Source organism: Xiphias gladius, chromosome 14 (assembly GCF_016859285.1).
Source record: "Xiphias gladius isolate SHS-SW01 ecotype Sanya breed wild chromosome 14, ASM1685928v1, whole genome shotgun sequence".
Taxonomy (NCBI): domain Eukaryota; kingdom Metazoa; phylum Chordata; class Actinopteri; order Istiophoriformes; family Xiphiidae; genus Xiphias; species Xiphias gladius.
In genome coordinates this window covers 2539269-2554489 of record NC_053413.1, presented here as the reverse complement: position 1 = coordinate 2554489, position 15221 = coordinate 2539269, and the positions used below count along the sequence as shown (strand labels likewise).

Here is a 15221-nt window from a genome sequence, read left to right as displayed (position 1 = left end):
CTCATGGGTTGAATTAGCCATTTACACTTACATAATATTCATCAGTAGGATAAACTGAATTGGCACATTAATCTATAGAACAGTTAAGTTTATTCTTGACCAAATAATTCTTTGATTAAAACAAATCTTTTTTTTTTTTTTTTTTTTTACTAGAGACCAGCCATCCTTGTGATAACTGAGCTAAATTTGTCTGCTGATCAAGATCATGAGATTTGACTGAAAGCTTTGCAAAAAGCTATTGAGTGGACCTGGCCAAGTTAAGGTGATTTTTTTTTTTTTTTTTTTTGTCAAATTAACAGAAATAATAGAGTATAATGAGCAGTGCACAAGTGAAGGGTAGTGGTTTTTTCTAGGTTTAGGAAACTGAAGTACATTCTCACAAAATATTGACTGAACTGTCCTGAATTAATGTCAATACAGTGAAATCATAAAATAGCTGCATTCTTTTTTAATGTCATTAAATATTTATCCAAGAGTTTGACAATACTGCGCTCAGATTATCAGATCACATATTGACGCTTAATCCTGGTTCTTTTCATTACTACTGAAACTGTCAGTTAACACTGGCCCTCATGTAATAAGCTGCAAGTGTTATGACTCCTGGATCAAACAAACGAGTTACATGTGAACCGCAATACAAAATATCAAACAGTGTCTAATGCAAGAAAGGAAAAGGTTCCCATCTCTTCATGAAACAATAAATGCTGCTTCTAACCTAAAAACATCAAATTTGACAGGCCCTAACAGGCTGTACTGATGGTTTGTTCCACACCAAATATGGGCTGCCAAGGCCACATTTTAGATGGGGATGCACCAACACACTCAAATTCATTCAGTCACTCATGATTAGTGTATCTGCCCCCTAGTGGTCGTTAGCAGCAACCATGGCAGTGCATACAGGCCACATTTAACATTAACTTGCATCCTCTTTGCAATACTCATGTATGGAGCTTCATACAGACAAACTTTACATTTCTCTGCCATGGTAAAAAAAAAAAAACTTTTATTCCTTACAAACTGGTACATCACCCTTCCCACAAACAGCAAGGCCAGTTAAGCAGAGCAACATCATGGTTGAAACACCTATAAATGTAGTGATTGTGGTTTGTCTAATCGGGTTCCTTGTGAGCGGGACAATGTACCAAATCGGGTGCACAATAAAAGATGTTATAATATTGTGATATTTATAGCACAAACATGTTTGGCTTCACATTCACTCACTCTTGCTCTCACACCCTTAAATTTTCTGGGCTTTCTATCCCTGTGGAACATTAAGACCCCTCCATCAGATACATGGACAATGAAACAAAACTGTATTACAACATTTAACTAAACCCTCCCTGTGTGTCTGTCCTCATACTGAAACACAACAAAAACACCTGTACCCAAATGTGTTCTGTGATGTAATGTTGGTGCCATGTCTTAAAAGATGTGATGGTGAGACAATAACCAATTACGTTCCACTGGTGAGTCATTGGTGATACAAGAGGAAAGGGAATAGGTTTGTTCAAATAATAGACCCCATAGTCAATACTGTAATGGTCTGACTTTCTATGTTTCTGCAAAAATACCCCACCCTGCTTCAATCACACACACACACACACACACACACACACACACACACACTTCTTCTCTATGTTACAAAAGACATTTATAAAAGGACACACCATAGAGAGCAGCCACAGATAATAGAGGACAGTTTGTTCCTACAGGCAACAGATCAAGACAACAGCTATGAGATTCTACCTCACAGTCCAGGGTTTCCAATTCAGTCTGAGAAAAAGTTGCTGTTATACACTTAAGTCCCCAACCATTCTTTACAAACCTTGCTAATTGATCATTATCATTGCGTTCAAAGAGTCACCAGAGTTCAATTGATGTTCTTTTGTTTCCTGTTACAGTGATTCAGTTTCCAGAGAGCAGCCTCCCCTGGAAAACATATTGCAGCCATTCAAACCTTCACCATTTTCTGGTTTTATTTGAAAACGATACAGATGTAGTAAAAAAAAAAAAAAAAAAAACACCTGCAACATTATGGGGAAAAAAAAACAAAACAAAAAAACCCACAAATTTGTCGGCTTCAATTTTTGTAGCTTCATATACTGTATATGCAATTGCATATGCCTGCACTGCCCACTGCTGGTGAAAACTATCAAGTTCCTCAGTGTGAATGCACATTTTACCATCAAGTATTCAAACATACAGTTTAACAAGTGCCTGTATTATGACGGCATGCCACACTGTGCCAGATGGGTCTTTAAAATCTAGATTTTATTGATAGTAATATCTATGGAAGCTAAGAAAGGTCATAATTTGAATTTTATAAGCAACTGAAACCTAAAGGCCATGTTATACTAGAAATGAAGTGGTTTATATGACATGTTGTCTGACAACTGTTTACACCTGATCCAAATGGCCACGCTTGAAGGTGGAGTGAAAAGCTGGCTGTCATAGACAGGGGAGACGCAATATAGTTTAAATATGGGGATAAAAATGCACATTTTGGGACAGCCTCTCTTGGAAGTCATTGTTGTGTTGTACTCAAATGTACACATGAAAAGTAAGAGAAATAGTTGCTTCAAGAATGGATTAAAATATAGTGTGAAGTTTAATCCCTTTGCACCTCTTTCACCTGTGTTCAGCTGGCTAAATATAGCGTGAAGTGGGTGTGAAAGTCTGAGCATAAGTTTCAGAAAGCTTTTGCAAAGGTGATATTTTAAAACAAAAATTTTTTTACATCCATGTTTACTTGCCAGCAGTTTTCTCCTGGACTTCGGTACTGCATTGCTGCTTCTTGGTATATTACAGCCCCCTGTAGATCAGTAGAATAGTGTGGCACAAAATAAACAAAACTCACTCTTTAAAAAAAAAAAAAAAAAAAAAAAAAGCTCCATAGTTTCTAGTAGAGGTCAAAAACCCTACAGAGAACTTTTAACCACAACTGATTGGTTAATGTTGGACATTTAAATATGTCTGAATTCATGTAAGTGGAATTCCCTTCTGGCCAATGTCAAGTAGATCATTTCAAGTTGTGCAAATTCGAAAACTTCTGTCTTCACAAATTCAGACTGAAATGCAATGCATCTAATATCCAAAAACAAGTGTATTAAAAGGGTTTAGACTCAGTTCTTTTTAGATTGAATTGGTGAAATTCAGACAACAAAATTCATGATGAAATTTTTAAACTTAAAAATTCAGGGTAGCAAGGATAATCAGTCGAGCCTGAATAATCCATTCTGCCAGACATGTGATCCAAGAAAGACTTTTTCAGATGAGCAAATACAAACCACAGACTGAATTTCTGAGGAAAAAAAAATGTAGTTTTTAAAATTGCAAAAACTTGAAATGATCTGAAAATTTCAAAGAGGGGAATTCAAACCACATGAATTCAAGATTTATGGTTTTCAAGGTATAATATTTCAATGCTCCAAATTCAGTGATATTTTAAGGTCAACATGAAGTATTCAGTAGTGTTAAAATTTCAAAATTAAGTTTTCAGTTGACTATTAGATTCAAATTATTATGGCCCATCTTTGCTTCTATACATGTCAGATTCCTCTTTCATGGGCATGTGCAGTTGAAAGGCACACACCCATGTGGTTTATATGTACGTGTCTACTGGCATTTACAGTGTTGGCATTAGCCTGTGTATGCATCATAATTTTATGCTGTTTTCTGATTGTTATTTTGTAGACGTGGGTTGTAGCAGAAGTCCCATCTTAACAATGTGGTCCTTAAATTCAGACCAGCATATCAGAATCTTGACACAGGCAGTCTTGGTCTCTAAAGTCAACTGTCGGTGGGCATGTCTCTCAGTGAAATCTAGGACCGACGGTTTTGGACTAACAACCAAAGATCTCAACACATTTCTCTCCCAACCATTCAACTTCAGTCTGGGGCAGACCAGAATCACAAAGTATAAAAGGGGCCTTTGCTGAAGACAAATACAGTATAATACAATTTCTTTACTTGGAAAACAGCACATGCTAATTCAGACTGTGAATGGACCCTGGTTTTCTGAATTGGAGAGAATCTACAGTCACTGTTAGCAGTCCATTATCTGTTATTTACCTGCTAGCTGCTGTACTGATCTACTAACTTCTACTGAGAGAAAGATAGAAAGAGACACAGAAAGATACAGAGAATATAAAACAAGTTTTTTTCTCTTTATAAGAGTCCTTTTGAGGGTTTCACTAACCCCCCTAATCTCCTTCAGACACACACATTCCTCTCCTCTTGTTTTCTGTGTGTGCAGGTGTAGCCAAGTCCATCTGTTTACTTCCTACTGGTGAGCATGTATGTGTATGTGTGTATGCATGCGTGTGTTTTTTATGTCTACTTGTGTTCTTTAGTAGGGGCAAAGTAGAGCTCCATGGGTTTGTTCACCTTCCAGTACTTTTCGCTGACCAGCTCCAGAGAGAAGGAACCATTCAGAACCTGTGAACAGAGTTTAACAATTGAATCATCCAGCAGGTTTCCCACTGAGCCTTTTGACTCTCTCTACCTCCAATGTTATCATGAAGTCTGTATAGTTCAATCCATCTGTATCATTATTCCTTCTTTCTCAAGGGACAGGCAGACTGGTCTCCACTACATTTTAATCAAATTCATCTAATGCAAAGTTACCTTCAACTGCATTCTACTATTTCTCAGATGAAATAATTCCCTGAAACTCCTCTAACTTCACAGAAAATGTATAATTGTTTTTATACCTGTTTGCTTCTACGTTTCAAAATTTTACAGAGGAATTTAACACTCTCTTAGTTTGAACATGTCCCTTCTACATATTCAAAAATGGTTTCAAACCTGGAATGTTTTAGGTAGTGTTAGGGAGGATGTAGATTTCAGAACTACAGTTCTGTGAATTTCACGATGACCACCAGAGACAGTATGTAATACCTGGGCTTCCACCATCTATGGTGATCAAGAAGAATGAAACAAGTCTCCACACCACAGAGAGTTCATTCCTGTTATTATATATCTGGAAAAGGGGGGTTGCATGGAACTTGAGTGGTGTGAAAAATAAGGCAACAGTCAGATTTTTTCACAGATATTTTTTTTGGGACACAATTACTCATTTTCTCTGGAAAAAGTCAAAGGCACTGGTGTCATAATGAATACTATAGATGAGGACCGGTATCAACTGATATCTTAATAAACATCTTTATAATTACATTAATTTTTAAATGAAAATATTTAGTGGCCCCAAATTTTTTTCAGATTAAAATTTGGGGGCACACATTTTTTTTTAAAGAAATAACATTGATGCATCTCTGATTTACAGATTAAACATACAGTAACGCAGATTCACGTGGATTCACTGCTGGGCAAGTACCACTGGTAGAGGGAGGAGGGGCTGGTTTAGGAGTGGGGGCTGTCATCTCTGACATAAAGTCCACAAGATACTGCTCAATTTTAAGATATGTGGCAAATTAAGCTAAAGAGTCAGCTTTTTTAGCTTGTGCATAGGCATTTACTATTAGCCTAACTATCATGCTATGGTAAAAACCCATCAACAGTCCAAGGGAGACTGCAGGAAGAGCGGTTGAAAGAAAATTTTGCTTTTCTGCAAGTTTATGTTTGTTTATTAGTAATTATAATTGTTTTGATAAATTACTCTCATTCGCTTTTTACTCAAAAAGATTTTATTGCTCAGTAATGATCATAATTATTGTCAACTTCAATAAGAAGTCTATCTTTCACTTCACCCAATGTCAGTTTCTTCTCTGCCGACTCTCTACCCCGCTGCCCTACCTTCAGTCACACATGGACACAAACAGTAGAGGAGAGAAAGGCAGCCGCTCACTCACTGTTAACTTCAGGTAGCGATAAAATGCACCAGATTCTTGCAAAATTAAAAATCAGTTTAGAACCGACATCCCCAGCAACTCACTCGCACTGGTGTACCCAAATAATTTTTCACATACAAGTGTCTGTACATATAGTTTTCTAACCCAAAATAGTGAATTTAGTGTCAAGATACTCTAAGTCAGGAATAAATTAAAAAATTTAAATAATATGGTATCCAGGTCTTCCTCATTTCACCAAAGGGATTTTTTAAAAAATACTGTAATATTTATTTTTAAACTTTTTTTTTTATATGTGGACACAGACCTTTTTTACATCAGAGATTTTGATTTGTCATATTAGAAAAAGCACACGTTACTAAAAGTAACTACTGCTCTGCTATATTCAAGTGTCCCAGTAAACCATGAAAGTGTGACAGATAGCCACCATGAACATTGCCAAAACCCTGACACCGAAGCAGCTAAATGGAATTCAGACATCAATGATTTTATTATTTACACCTGTGCTTTTCCTACTGTGGCGTCTTCTGTGAAGAATAGCTATTGGGAGGATGTGCAGAGATGGTCCATTCATGTACAGTAATACAGAATGGAAAAAATTATGCTATTACTCACATTAGGTTGTCAGTGCAGTGTTGTTTTTGGTGTGTGTGTGTGTGTGTGTATGTGTACTCACGGTGAACTGGTTTCCAGCAGTGGGTATGTAGATGGTATACTGTTTCTCTGAAGCTGCCTCCACATTAACAGGACTAGCCTCAGCGTTTCTTCTCAGCTCCTCCAGAGCCAATCTGACAGCCAAGTATTTAGACAGGTGATCCACTGTAGCGTTACCGGACGTCTTAATGTAGCGAGGGACAAACTCCACACTGCAGACACACACATGTTCAAACATGCATAAACAAACAGGTAGGCACAGCTGATGAGTACACAGAAACCAAAGAAGATATGTATGTGGTCAGGTACTCAAGACTGTTTTCATTTGTCTTACATGGGCATTCAGGGGGCGTTTGGATAATGCAACAACAATGATTCAATTCAGTTCAATGCAATTCAATTTTTATTTATGTAGCGCCAAATCATAAACAGAGGTTATCCCAGGGCACTTTTCATATAGAGCAGGTCTAGACCGGACTCTTTGTAGTTATATTTACAGAGATCCTACATTCCCCCATGATCAAGCACTTGGCGACAGTGGCGAGGAAAAACTCCCTTTGAACAGGTAGAAACCTTGAACAGAACTGGGCTCATGGTGGGCAGCCGTCTGCCCCGGTTGTTTTAAGGTGGTTTGTATTTTTGAAGTCGTGGTGGAAGAAAAATTCCTTCTTAAATCATAAAAGTGCAAAAACAACAACACGCAATTACAATACACAACAACAAACAAATTTGTTTTACAATCTAGCTACTTTCTTAGCAGCAAGGCAGCCATATTGAACTATAGCTAACTTTAAGCATGATTCAAATACAAGTTTAAAGTTTGGCTGGATTTTACCCATAATGCACTGTTTACTCATTATTAACAGGTGGGTGTATTGTACTTGAGTTGGTTTATATTATAAATATTTTAACATTTAGCATAGGGTATGTATTTTTCAACTGCTTAGCTACGGTAATTAAAATGTTCTTTATGTTTGCTGTTTAGAAAAAAATGTATTCAGGCGCAGTTAAGGCACTATTATAGTTTTAAAAGTATCCAGTTTGCATCATCATTGGAAAAAAATTATACTAATTCTTAAAATTCAAATTGTATTTGTGTATGACACTACCTGTTATGACCGTCATCTTTCTCCATCAGGGTGGGATGTGGCCTAAACACCAGTTCTATTTCACTTGCACCACCATCAATCACAGAGTCCCCACCCCCATTCTCAGCAGCATTATCCATGTCCAAACCGCTGTCATCACTTGTCTTGGTACGTTTGATGCTCGGACCTGCCTCCTTAAGAAACAGATGAAAATGCATAGCAAGTATGAAGACCAGACACACACCAGCAGGAAATGTTTTGTGTTCATGAATGTCATAAATACATTGCTTAACACAAGCCCTAACTAGGCTTCAAATTACAGTGGCACTAAATATTTCCACTGGTTACACCATCACAACTGATTCCCAGCTGTGTTTTTAAGGTCTGGCACTTGCATTGCTTGTTTTATATTATTTAGCATAAACATTAAATAGTAGTATAGTTTATCGTCAATGCTAGTAACTGCTACATCAAATGCACATCTTGTCAAGTGTTATATAAATTGTGATGATATACCTGGTTGCTGTGGACGGAAGCGTTGCTACAGTGGGAGGAGTCCCCGTTGTCTTCAGCTCCGCTACCGTTCTCCACTGTGTGTCTCTTACCACGCTGCAGTCTGACAAAAACAAATGCAAATACAATTTATTAGATTAAATAGAGTTTTATGTTTTAGTCTGCATTGTTTGTGTGTGTTGAGACTGGTCTGTTTACCTGGTCATAGCCTGTATCTTCAGTCCCTCCTCTATGCTGTGGGACAGGGCTTGCTGGTTGTTGTGTTTGCTAATGCGGGCCAACACTCTCTCCTGGTGGGCTTCGTACTCATCACGGCTGGGATAAATCTTACCTGAAATGGGATTAATGAGTTTAAAACGAAAGTCCTCAATATTTTTACACGGTATTTTGATTTACTAAACTGACAATTTTCAGCTCATCTAGATTTTTGGCTGGACCACAACAGCAGTGAGTGACGAAATTACACCACTGGTTGGCTGGCCAAGCGTTGGGAGATTCCCCATTGGCCGTTGCCCTTTTAAAATGAATTGGTGCTAACAGTTTCTATTGCTTCATCAGGGGGGCATTTACAGGCAGTGTTGCCAATTTAGCGCCTTTGTCGCTAGATTTACTGACTTTTCAGGCCCCTTCAGCGACTTTTCTGTACAAAAGCACCTTGCAACAAATCTAGCAACTTCTTGGACAAACCTTAGCTACTTTCCATAGAAGAGAGTTGCCAGTATTGGCCCATGAGGTCTCTCTGCAGGCACACCTCTCTATGCATCTCACTCAAATAACCGCACGGCAGCTGATATAGACGGAAATGAGCTTCTTTCTCTGAGTGATCATTTTACAAGTATATATAGCTGAAATCACAGCACAGCCATCGTCCTTAACTTATTTGTATGGTGATTTTGTCATACGATGTCACGGTTATAAAGTCAGGATTTTAGCAGTGCAGAGAAGCAGCTTGGAAATTGCTCGGAAGTGACTGTTTGGTACTTTGATTCTCTTAGTAGTTCGTTTTTCTTACTAACAATTATTTAAAATTATTATTTAAAAAAAGAATATATTCAGAACAAGATTAGAATTTATTAATATTTTATAAATAATATATTATTTCTAGGGTAGCGATGTCTAAAATAGCAAAGCCACAAAGTAAACTCAGCATCTCCCTGGAAACAAATCTAAATAAGATAAATAATACTACTGACATTAAGCACTGGGTCAACTTTAATAAAGAATGGCCAACACAGAAATTACCATGTTAACATGTAGTCTTAATGGGCCACGTTTCAGTGACTATGTCCTTATTTTCCATATTTATTCTATTCTCTGACAACAGAAACAGAAAAACATGTAAATGAGAACAGCTTTATTGGGAATTCAGCTGAATTAAAATACTGTTTATGTGAGCACAGAGAGTAGGAGAGAGATAAAGGGCTGAAACTGGCTGACACTGGGCAGAATGCAAATACAACGCAATCACGTCATGAATATGCTAATTATTGTATTACATCATCTGGCGACATTAAGTAACTTTTTCGAGGAGGCTTTAGCTACTGTCCATGGAAAGTAGTTTTTTTACAGTGGTTCCCATAACTGACAATAGAAACAGAAAAACATGCAAATGAGAACACCTTTATTGGGAATTCAGCTCTATCAAATTACTGTATATGTGAGAGCAGACAGTAGGAAAGAAGCAAACAGATAATGGGTGGTCCTGCCACATTCTAGGCTTTGACCTAGTCTTGTCTGAGGAGTGATTAGACCTCCTTCTTTTGGTTACTTACTAATCAGAGCATCAAAATTCGGGTCTGGGCGCAACGACCTCTTAGATACCAGCTTCTTACGACACGTAGGACACTCTTTATTACTGCAAAGACAGGGAGGACAGACATTCATCTACAGTGCATTAGAAAACTATTCAGACCCTTTTTTTCACATTTTGTTATGTTGCAGCTTTATGCTAAAATTAAAAAAAAAAAAAAATTAATGATTTTTTCCCTCATTAATCTACACTTAATACCCCATAATGACAACGCAAAAACAGAATTTTAGAAATATCACACTGACATAAGTATTCAGACCCTTTGCTATGGCACTTGAAATTTAGCTCAGGTGCCTCCCATCTCTGTTGATCATCACTGAGATGTTTCTACACCTTGATAGGAGTCTGTGGTAAACTCAATTAGTAGGACATGATTTGAAAAGGCACACACCTGTCTGTATAAAGGTCTCACAGGTGACAATGCATATCAGAGCAAAAACCAAGCCATGAGGTCAAAGGAACTGCCTACAGAGCTCAGAGACGAGGTACAGATCTGGGAAAGGCTACAAAAAATTTCTGCTGCGTTGAAGGTTCCCAAGAGCACAGTGGCCTCCATAATTCTTAAATGGAAGACATTTGGAACAACCAGGACTCTTCCAAGAGCTGGCCGACTGGCCAAACTAAGCAATCGGGGGAGAAGGGCCTTGGTAATAGAGGTGATCAAGAACCCGATGGTCACTCTGGCTGAGCTCCAGAGACCCTTTGTGGAGATTGGAGAAACTTCTAGCTTTCTCCCCCGATTGCTCAGTTTGGCAGCCAGGTCTAGGAAGAGCTGGTAACAGGAATAAAAGAGCTGCTGACTAATGAGTATGTGCTTGTCTATGCCCAATGATGTCCAGTGTAATAATATATCATTTGCCATGATTTAATGGTTTATGAAACTGGTTTAATGGCCTGAATAGCTGATTTTAACAGTAACATTGTGTAGGTCTTCATATAGAATTTAAAGGACTGGTTCACATTTTGCAAGTGTGTCTTAAACAAAACTTACATGCATGTATCAGGGTTCTACACCTGTATTTACTGGTGCCCCGAAATGAGGAAAAAATTTAGGGGCACAGATAAATATTTAGGGCTAGTCATTGAAAAAAAAAAAAAACAACAAAAAAACATTAATGCATCTCTTTTCTTAAACATTAAACATACAGTATGCGCAAGTGGCAGGGGAAAACTGGCTTATACAGGAAATTAAAGAATTTTAAAACATAAGATGTACTTGGGAGCTAAAAAAAAGGACTGGGATGCATTGTGCTTCGCAAATAAATTCCTTTTAAAAAGGAGTTAAGTAATTCATTTTAGACTTTTGACAATAGGGTTTCCTACCTAAATGTTTTGTACTCCAAGGTTTTGCTAAGAATTACTTTATATTTAACGAAAAAATATCACATTAACCATTTAGGATTTACAGCCATTTTTATACATTGAAATTGCTTTAACAATGGATCTCTTTGTAGACAGAATGGACAGGAGGAACAATTAAAGCGATCAACACATGGGCTTGTAAGTACTGTTTTATGCTATGCATGAAAAAATGTGAAACCTATCTTTTTAACAATAATGCTGTATCAAACAGGTCATTTTTGCACACAATGTATGCTCCAGTGTATCACCATCAACTTTAGCATTAGCATCAACCACTAATGATCTGATGAGATAGTGATAAGAGTTCTCTTATCTGACTGGGGAACCCCACCTGACACTCTCCCTTCCCTCTGAGGTCACCATTACTCAATCTCTACAGCTCTGATATCCACATTACTCAATTCGTTTCCACACTGGTGTGACATAATCAGAAACCTGAATAACACAACAGGGACAGGGGGGCTCTCCTGGTTTCTACTGCAAGGTACAAACTCACCCAGATCTCAAAGCTGTGATAATACAATCAGCGCAGAAGCGGTGCAGACATTCTTTAGTTGTCATTGTGTTCTTCAGCATGTCCAGACAGATCGGACACATTAGTTCGCTGTGCAAGGACCTGGGCGACACTGCTATCTCCAGTCCATCTGTTATAGCTTCCTGTGCCAGTGTAAAATAGATCAAGATGTAGGTTAGTACACACAAAGATACATCTGTCTGTGGAGTGGTAACACAGAAGATACAGTACAGCTAAGAGTTGATACTTTTAGGTCCTAAAATCTCATAACCACAGCAACTGAAGAGTCATCTTTTTGGATATTGCACACCTCAGTGTTCTATTTTCAGGATCATGCTCCCCGTCCACATACCTGTTACCAGGATAATTATAACATCAACTCATTTGAACTGATAATGTGTTTTAGGCATATGTCCCATATAGTGTGGGTGATAAAGTTTGTGATACATTCCTCTTAGAAACACTGCTACACATTAACCGCTCCATCTGACTTTTTAACTAGTCTTGCCAAACTTGATGATGATATAGCAACAGAAACCAATTTAAAAGGTGAGACAGTACCATTGAGGCTTAAAAATTATTTAAAAGCTCTACAACACAATCACATCAACACGTGTGATTGATAAGATCAGTTTAAAAAAAAAAGGGAAAAAAAAGGCATTATTATTACAGTCAATTATGTGAATGAATCGATGTGGTATGAACTGTTACCTGTGGAGTTCTCTGTAGCTCATACAGACTCAGTTCCCAGGTCTTACTGAGGGGTTGAACCCCGTTGGTCTGAACTGTCTGAGTCATCACTGCAAAACTGAAACATACAAAAACACATTTTCTTTCTTTCTAGGATGTAATTATGCTTCTGGTTAAGACTGGTTTGGTTTTTTGTTGCAGATAAATGGTAAATGGTCTTCACTTTCTTTTCTACCTTCGCAGACAAAGCACTTTACAATTTGCCATTCATTCACACACAACTGGGGTTTAATGTCTTGCTCAAATACACTCTGACATGTGAACAAGAGGGATGAAACCCTGCAATTACTGGATGACCCACTCTACCTCCTGAATTTAGCCAGCCTTGAATAAATATTTCTGGTAATGACAAAATGAAAATACAGGTGATTGCACAACCCTTGTAAACACCCTTCTCTATAGCTGCCCTGTTTTAACAAAACAAATGTCAACTCTTTTCTAATCTTTACTTCAGTCATCAGCTATTTAGATAATATCTATATGATCTGCTTTGTCTTTTACATTTCATAAACCAAAAAGCTTAGTAAAATTAGATCTGAAAAATATAGCAACCTGCATAACAATGCACCAAGCATGTCTTCAATGAAAAAGACAATAAAGAGCACAACTTGGAGTAACTATTCAGTCCATTTCTACAGCTGGTGATAGTAGGCCACAAAATGATTTATTTACAATAAAATCAATTTGGGGCCACATTATGCTGTTTTAGAGTAGGGCTATTTTTCTAGTACTTTTAAATCATCCTATTTATGAGCCTTACATAAAGTGTTTAATTAGTATATTGCATTATCATGCTTTCATAAACACACATTTGTTTACTGGTCTTTGAAAATATAAAAATTATAAGCATTGGGGAAATGTTTTATGTCCCAAACATTTAATACTAGGCTACTTTCCTATCTGGATGGCTACTCAAAAATTTTGGGAGGTCTCTGTTAAAAGCATGCCTATTGCACTAAGCTACGTAGGCATCCATTTATAATCAATTTTTTCTACACCCTGTATACCCCCTGAATTTGATAGTAAAAATTAAGTTTCAAATTCAAACTCAAATCCTAAAAGGTTCTCGACAGTTTCACAGCATTATCCACCTGGCAGATAAATCCCTGTAGTAAGATATTTATTATTCCCCACGAGTAAGTCTGGGTTTTCTTTGGTCCCTGTCGACCCAGGAAGAGCTAGAAAAGTGATTCTCAATTCAGTTAATTTAAAGTGACTATTCAGAGATTTTCCTTGCCTTTTTATCAATGCGCCAGAGACCTCTTGTGGGGTGTATAGCTTTAATTCATGACCAAAATATCTTTCAGTCAACCAGGGGTAACCCACATTGGATACTGGGCCTGATGGACAAGGTGTGCTAGAAGAGAGTGTCCGAGAAGGGATAGTGGGGGTGGTCCAGGTTAAACACACTGGGTGGCTCAAGGCAAACTAGTGTATCTTTTCCCGTAAGATTACAATTTCAAGAAAAACAACACGGAGAACGGTCCGCCTAACTAAACCATATACATTGTCTGTGCCGCAGCTATCAATTGATGTCAATAAACAAAATCAAATGTCTTATAACTGCTGACTCAAATTAGACATGTTCTCTTAGGTTGTTATCTTTTATAGTGTTTGGCTTGCTAGCACAAGACAAGGAGGATCCATTGATACTTAATTCAGTCTATTTTATCGGTACTAGCTAATCAATAGCAGTTAATAGACAGACCCCATGCACAGATTTCATGTAAAATATTTGGGGCTCGGCTAATGCTAACTAGCCACCACATAGAGTAGCTATTCTTCGTAACGCTAACATTGGACGCAAAATAAGCGTAAGATATAACATGTATGTAGCCGACAGAGGACAAAGGATGTACAGACGTGCAAAACAGTACCCTTGTGTCCATTCAAATTTTACAGTTGATGATACAAAGGCTAATATCTAAAATATTGCGAGGGAGTCTTGAATGTAATTTTGTCGTTGTGACAGAGGGGAAAACAACAACAGGGAAAAGAGCCGACGCACCAGTCTCCTGAGGTAAGCTATATCCCCTTTAAACCTCATTTCCAACATTTTTAACAGCTGAAACGGTAAGTGATATACAAATACGGACATAACGGTGAAATATTCCTAGATGGTGTAAAATATTGTTTCTGTACTTACATTTTCAGTTGTGGATACGAGCTGATCCAGCCAGTGCGTTCAGGCGAAGGCAATATGGTGGATGCACAAGAAGCGATGTACTCTGGGAAATTGAGGCGCAATGCCAGAAGGGCCCAGGGTCACGAATCAAACAGGAATGGAGGAGCATGGTAAATTTAAAAAAAATGAAGCGTTTCTTTGTGCACATGCAGCGTTTATCCACCTTCCATCCAAAATTACATTATATGAGAAAAACACCATTCATGGTAAGAAGTACCATGCAAACCCATTGCTTGGCATTGGCAAACAAAGATGATAGACAGGGTCAAACACAGCAAAACCTCATGTGTAGCCTAATTTCTGAAGGTCAAAATAGGAGGAAGTTTTTCTTGAATTGAATTATATCAAAAAGAAGGGTTGCTAGAGAAAAGGGAAGCAGGTTGCTCCTTTTTTTTTACATGTTTGCAGAATGTCTTCCCTCCTCGTTTTCCTCTCTTTTATGTCTCCCCTTCAGAATCACATTCATTCATTCATTCATTCATTCGTTCATTCATTCAGATGCTATTCAGCAAGTGTCTACTGTGATGTAGTCGTGATG

At 37.8% G+C, this 15221-nt stretch overlaps 1 protein-coding gene across 3 annotated transcripts; it reads right to left on the bottom strand.

Moving 5' to 3' along the window:
* Positions 1–127: 127 nt before the first annotated feature.
* rnf2 (ring finger protein 2) lies at positions 128–14758 on the bottom strand. 3 transcript variants are annotated; one of them, XR_005708738.1, is made up of 10 exons: positions 14645–14758; positions 12460–12556; positions 11731–11891; positions 9835–9917; positions 8261–8393; positions 8066–8165; positions 7571–7743; positions 6484–6673; positions 2738–4437; positions 128–1929 (listed from the first exon to the last, which is right to left on the bottom strand). XR_005708738.1 is itself a non-coding variant. In XM_040143234.1 (9 exons), exons 2-9 carry the CDS (start codon positions 12544–12546, stop codon positions 4336–4338), a joined length of 1029 nt encoding a protein of 342 aa, XP_039999168.1. In that variant the 5' UTR covers positions 12547–12556; positions 14645–14758; the 3' UTR covers positions 2015–4335. The 3 variants fall into 3 exon arrangements, 2 of the variants coding, with proteins under 2 accessions (XP_039999168.1, XP_039999169.1); XM_040143234.1 differs by lacking the exon at positions 128–1929 and having other exon boundaries at positions 2015–4437; XM_040143235.1 differs by lacking the exons at positions 128–1929; positions 2738–4437 and adding an exon at positions 5533–5754.
* Positions 14759–15221: the final 463 nt, after the last annotated feature.

Excerpts from the sequence above, each read along its gene's own strand:
- rnf2 (XM_040143234.1), bottom strand. The coding sequence starts at position 12,546 with ATGACTCAGACAGTTCAGACCAACGGGGTTCAACCCCTCAGTAAGACC. Across the intron at positions 7,744-8,065 it reads CTTCCGTCCACAGCAACCAG|GAGGCAGGTCCGAGCATCAA; the intron begins GTATATCATCAC and ends CTGTTTCTTAAG. Across the intron at positions 4,438-6,483 it reads CTGCTGGAAACCAGTTCACC|GTTCTGAATGGTTCCTTCTC; the intron begins GTGAGTACACAT and ends CTCTGTTCACAG.